At 38.5% G+C, this 6322-nt stretch overlaps 1 protein-coding gene across 1 annotated transcript; it reads left to right on the top strand.

Moving 5' to 3' along the window:
- Positions 1–996: 996 nt before the first annotated feature.
- On the top strand, positions 997–4417 carry LOC135471894 (uncharacterized). The gene is made up of 6 exons (XM_064751312.1): positions 997–1118; positions 1625–1658; positions 2082–2339; positions 3225–3647; positions 4058–4178; positions 4350–4417. Exons 1-5 carry the CDS (start codon positions 1065–1067, stop codon positions 4171–4173), a joined length of 885 nt encoding a protein of 294 aa, XP_064607382.1. The 5' UTR covers positions 997–1064; the 3' UTR covers positions 4174–4178; positions 4350–4417.
- Positions 4418–6322: the final 1905 nt, after the last annotated feature.

Raw genomic sequence — 6322 nt, 5'->3', positions numbered from 1 at the left:
TAGATCTTCGATGAGTTCCTGACAGTTTATATTCATGTCAGATTGATGTATGTATGTATTTATGTATGTATGCTTGGGGTTTAACGTTCTTGTGACAGGGAGAGTCCATGTGGCAAAATTACTGCAGCCATTAAAGTATAAAGCCGATGAAAAAAAGACATGACATCCGACCCAGTCACATTATACTGACACCGGGATAACCAGACCTGTTTACTTTCTCTAACCTCTCAGTGCTGGGCGCTGGTTAATATATGTACATGTACTCCAGTGAATGGTGCAACCCCTTTGGTAGCCCTGTGTATATAACATACAGAGAATAATATAAGTCTCGAAAATATAGGCTACCAGTGTATGAAACCTTTGAAGGTTGGTGTCTAGGAACCTTATAGAAAATACTTAAAGTTGTCCAAGCTTACATTTAATACAAACATTCCGTTCGTTAGTTTCGGCAATAAACAAATTAAAAACATCCTCTAATCTTTTATGTCAGTTATAAGATTATCTGTCCCTATCATCCGAGCACTCAGGATCATTATACAAACAAGTTTTATACGCCTAAAATTGTTTTCAGTTTAAACAAATACTAAATAGTTTACTTATGTACGTGATCCTTTTGACGGTGTTTTCATTCACGTCCCACTGGCGTTATGAATGAACTGATCCGTATTTGTCCGAAGTCTTCAAAAAGGCACACTTGAGTACACAATCCAACATGATATGTTATTCAGCTGTCATTTTTTTTCCAGTTATCCATTTTATTCTTTAATCATTTGGGTTTTCTGCCAATATGTCTCTAAGTGATGTGACGTACATACGTCATTTTGTCCTTTGTTCAAACATAATCCTTTTGAAAACTATTGACATATTTCCACACACCTGTGAGTCATACAACTAAAATTTTATCGGACACAAACCTCTGCAACAACACCTGTAATAGAAACAAACACCAGAGACATGTAACTGTCAAGGCAGCGATGTAACATAGTATAAAAGAAACCACGACAAGAGGTGGACATCACTTATCCCAAACACTTGATTTGTGACGAAGACGACGATTTTATACCATGAATTTCTGGATGGTAGTTATATTGGTGGCAGTCGTGGTGGTTAGCGCAAGGGTGAGTTTAGATGCTTTAAAATAGAGCCCATAGTCATTCTGGTCAAAGCTGTGCAGTCTGATCTTCATTCCTGCCTTTCGCATGAAGATTTAGGGCCTAGTGGTGACATTGTACTCATGTAATCATTATCTGGCTTGCACCACACTAAGTTCTTTCGTGTTATCGTTCCCCTTCATACCAATAATGGCCCATTTATCAAATCTAACGAAACCGTCCCTCTTTTCCCCTGCAAATCTGTAAATTATTTGAGGTTGGATGTTGGTGTCATCTACTATTCAACCACGCGAATGTTGTAGAGTGCATGTATTTTCACGAAACTGTGGTTTAAATTTTTTTAAATGGAACACTCACGTAATATTACAATTGTACAACGTGTAAATTTCGTGAATTTCCAGCTGAAACTTTTTATATTCCTTTCCATTTTCTCCAGCATATATTTTTTTCATGCAAAGTTCGTGAAAGTTAATGAAATATTTACTTTCTTTTTGTCTTTTCCTTCCATGAAGCCACGAAATTCCAACGAGGTATCAAAGCGAGGAGGTAAGAAATTAAAAAAAAAATTAAAAATTCTTTATTCCATTGCTCGAGGATGCAGCTTTAAACATTGCTAACATCTCAAATCCGGGTAAATTAAATCCTGTCAACCAACAATGAATTCTTCTTTGCTAAACTTGTATTAGTTGTATTCAGTGCTGTTGGGGTCCAGCTCGTGCTGACTTCCTCTCCTGTCGTACGTGGAAAGGTCTGCAGCAACCCATAGATGGTCTGCCCGGATTCCTCTCATCCATAATGCTGTCCGCTGTGGTATATGTGAAATGTTTTTGATAACCAGATATATAAATAACTAAATAAATATAGGTTTTCTTATTTATGCAAACTCAAGCCAACCTCTTCGTCTCTTTGCTTGTGTGGAACCGATGTCAGTTTTTTCGTAACGCTTGGAAATATTGTTCTTATTTACAGTAAATCGCAACTGTGGAAACCTCGACTTCTGGGCCAACTCTGGGTTTATATCCACCCCCAACTATCCCAGCAACTACGGTGATGACACAACGTGTGTGTACACCATCCAACCCAGTAACCTCTCCTCGCAGTTTTATGTGGATTTCTACACCTGTGACTGCTTCTTGGAGGATCACAGCATTTGCTCCTTCGACTCCATTCGCTTTGGTAACAATGGAACAAAGAACTGTGGCAACGTTAGTTTCCGCAGGTTTTCAGGTATGAAAGTGTGAGGGGTGCTAATTGGAGGTGGTGATGGGGGACATTTTCTCAGGAGAGTTAAGTGTTAACGTATAGTATTTTTTATGCTGTACTTGTCACTGTGGATATATACCTATGCACTTATGGCATCATGGAAGAGCATTAACAAATGTTAATGTCGTTGATTTCCTGTAAGTTATACATAAATCCATATGTGTAAACAAGGCACTGTCTTACTGAGGACACTGGAAATGCGACCTTTAAAACCTTAATTGCAAATATCCTGGTAAAATTTCTCAAATTGCAGTAATTTCTAAAATATCCCTGGAGTTAACCCCTAGTAAACGCTACACACTGATATCGATCTGGTATGCATTGCCGTTTTAGCTACGAAAATTTCGAATTTGCAAGACATAAGTAGCTGAGTCATTTGAGTGTTTTTTACTTAAGGCAATGTGCCGTCGAATAATTTCTGCAGCGTACCGCTATATGCTGCTAGGTACTGATGTATTTTAAATACATAGCCGAGACTGGGTAATCTGGATGAGAACAAACGACCTAATTGGCTAAACTGCCATGGGGGCCAAATCGAAGCATCACGCATGGCATTCATTAATATTTCATTACAAAGCATTGAATCTTTAATGGCGTAAATTCCATGAATTCATGAAATTTAATCCAAGAACAAGATAAATAAGAATTCCTTTTGAAGAAAAAAAGCGGAAAGAAACAATTATGATATCTTGGCAATCAACTTGATTGGTAAACTTTATTAGCAACTACTTCGCAGCAATGTTGGAAGACTTATTGTCTTACCTTGTCTTGCACAGATATGCAATATATGCAAGCTATTAGATCAATACACTCACATAGTACGGATGCTTCACCGGGACTTTGTTTTAGTGATGTCGACCAACGGCAAAGTAGAAGTGATTTTTGACACTGATGGTAGTGTCAACGACAGGGGCTGTAAAATTGCCTACAGCACTCAAGGTAACCTTCCCAACTGCCCGAACAGCAACATTAGCATCGGTTTGACACCCGCTGTGAACTACTCGACAACCTCCTTCAATTACTCGACACCATGGTGGAACAACACGACACCCTCTTTCAATTACTCGACACCTTGGTGGAACAACACGACACCCTCTTTCAATTACTCGACACCTTGGTGGAACAACACGACACCCTCTTTCAATTACTCGACACCTTGGTGGAACAACACGACACCCTCTTTCAATTACTCGACACCTTGGTGGAACAACACGACACCCTCTTTCAATTACTCGACAACAGGGTGGATCTCCACGACAGCTGCTCCCTCAAGTAAGTCCATTCTACATCGTCAGTCCATGACAATTTATTCTTTTTCTTTAAACAGTTTCTTAATTTTACCTATTTGCAGCTTTAGCCTTTAAGCACTTAATCAGTCATAGTACGTCAAGAATGCTGCACCGTTTATGTAACTCTAGTGCAATAAAACCATGCCTTATACTATAAATTAAATCTATATCAAACTAGGTGGTTGTGAGCAAGATAGAATGCATTTGACATCTGACATATATGCATAATGTGCATACCGGAATTATTGAAGCATGCATAGACTTCACGAGCCTAGTTCTGAGGAGCCCATCTGAAAATGTTGTTACACATTTTCTATAGATTTTGAAAACGAAATCCTATTAAAATCGTGAAAAGCCTTTTTGGCTAAAATGTTCCATATATGTGTTTTTCAGACGGTTCTATCCATGATCTGCTGAACATTATGTACAGTAAAGCGTATGCTGTAGAAAATGCCTTCGAGGAGTACAGACATGCTGTCAGTAATGTTATCAACAGGTTAATGCCATAAATCAGGTAGATATTACACTGTCATTATCTGTATAGTGGTATGAACTGGTATTTAACGTCCCAATTAGTTTTTTTAATTTGCATATTGAAAAGAAAAAAACATGGATTAACGCGTCCATTCAATTAACCGCCAATATAAAATCACTCTCATATAATTTCATGTAATCTTTTTTTCAGGTCGCAGCAGGATAGGCCACTTAGACGTTTGACTGTAACATAAAATAAATCATATAATAATTATATCACTTTTGTGTTGTGTTTTAAGTCCATCAAGCTCTGCGCAACTTCCCGTGCATGGTTTCCGCAAATATCTGCTTGGCTTCCCGATTCCTGAAAATGGTTGATGAAATTGCGAACATTGCTTCTTGATCAGTAAAAAATATTCTTTAACAGCTGAAAATGGTCAAATGATGGAACTTTTGTACACAATTTTGCTCTGTATGTAAACTGAAGTCATGAATTTAACCGTACGTTAAAAAGACTTGAAAGTCCAGTGGCCACCTCCAGGTTAACAAACACGGTAGAAAGCATTCTTGTATTGTTACGTGTAGCAACATACATCCACAAAGGTCGACGATGATGTAGAATTTATAGTTCACAAGATTTCGAACCTCACTTGTGTTTTATTTCCATACTTTTGTGGCTTTTTCCACGTGTGAAATATGTTTGCAGTCAGAAGGCTATATGCAACTCATAAAAACCGTCTTGAATAACGGAAAGCCTCTGAGAACTTTCAGAAATGTTGCCTTGAACCCAGGCATCGCTGTCCTCTCCTGACAGCAATGTTTTATTTGACTGTAGTTTAAAACCATACTCAACAATTTTTCAATTATATAAGGGCGACCAGCTTTATGTCTATTCAACTTCAAGTACGACCACACAACAGAGCGCAGTCCGCCTCTTCTTCTCACCAATGCCTTGAGAAGAGTGGCTATATGGGAATCTTGAAAACGGTCTGTCTTTAAATGGGATTTAACCCAAATCTCGCATAAATCTAACTGACTGAAAAAGCACGCGACCGCCTGCCACTGGTTGTAATCTATTACAGGGCTATTAATATTACACAGAAATATAATAAAGTACAGATAAGGCAGACAAATTGTAGTTTAAGGAGGGGGTAGAGGTTAAGCTAAATTCTCAGCAACGGATCATTACCTGTTCCCAGTACTTGTTTTTAAATTTTCCCACACGAAACAAAGGAAAAAGGAAATTTTTGTAGTCAGTTTAATAAGAGTATTAGCCCTTGGGTGTTAAATAGTTTCCCCGCGCAGTGGCAACTCCTGCCGTATTCAACATTGTTCTCTTGTAACACATGAGTACTACGTTACACTGGGCCACTTTGGTGGCCTACTGGTTAGTGCGTTCGCCTTAGAGTCGGGACACCTGGAATAAAACCCGGGTCGGATCATACTTAAGACTTTAATAATAGTAACCTACTTGTTGCTGCCTCGCTTGGCGCTCAGCACTGAGAGGATAGAGCAAGGAAATAGGGCCTGTTGACAAACATTTCAGTATAATGTGACTGGGTGTGGTGTCATGTCTGGTGTCTCCGTATGATAATTTAGCAGCATAGACTCGCTCAGCCACAAGAAGACACACTGTACATACACACACCTAATGACCTCTCGTCGTCAAATGACTGAACAATTGTTAAAGTGTGGTGTCATGTGTGGTGTCTAGGTATGATTATTTAACAGCATAGATTCGCTCAGCCACAAGAATACCTCATTTGACAAAAAAATTGTTAAAGGCAAAGGAAATACTAAAATGAAGTGTATATCAGGTGAAAGACCATAAAACAGTGTCCATATAAATAGTTCGATTTATTTTTTCAGAAATTTACCAGCCGAGTAGAATTATTTTAAAACATCATAACCTGCGGTGGTCTGTAGTGACCCAGATGGTGTCAGTGACGTTACATCAATATTTTGTCCTTGAAATAGTTCTTTTCAAGGTTCATTTGGCCAGTGCATTCATAGCTCTACATGAATATGCAATTGTGAAACCAAGCGATATACGTGTGCCAAGTGTTAAAAACCTGGTGTGACGTCACTGGTCCCAATATAGCCAGGAAAAAGGTATCCATAGAATCCAAAGTTCTTTTTTTCTCAGTTGAACAAATTCTAAACAAGTCAGACCAACCACTTTTG

The sequence above is a fragment of the Liolophura sinensis genome, chromosome 7 (genome assembly GCF_032854445.1).
Source record: "Liolophura sinensis isolate JHLJ2023 chromosome 7, CUHK_Ljap_v2, whole genome shotgun sequence".
In the NCBI taxonomy this organism is placed as follows: domain Eukaryota; kingdom Metazoa; phylum Mollusca; class Polyplacophora; order Chitonida; family Chitonidae; genus Liolophura; species Liolophura sinensis.
The sequence above is the reverse complement of the archived record's forward strand: the minus strand, read 5'-3'. Positions and strand labels throughout refer to the sequence as shown.

Excerpts from the sequence above, each read along its gene's own strand:
- LOC135471894 (XM_064751312.1), top strand. The coding sequence starts at position 1,065 with ATGAATTTCTGGATGGTAGTTATATTGGTGGCAGTCGTGGTGGTTAGC. Across the intron at positions 1,659-2,081 it reads CGAGGTATCAAAGCGAGGAG|TAAATCGCAACTGTGGAAAC; the intron begins GTAAGAAATTAA and ends TCTTATTTACAG. Across the intron at positions 3,648-4,057 it reads CACGACAGCTGCTCCCTCAA|ACGGTTCTATCCATGATCTG; the intron begins GTAAGTCCATTC and ends TGTGTTTTTCAG.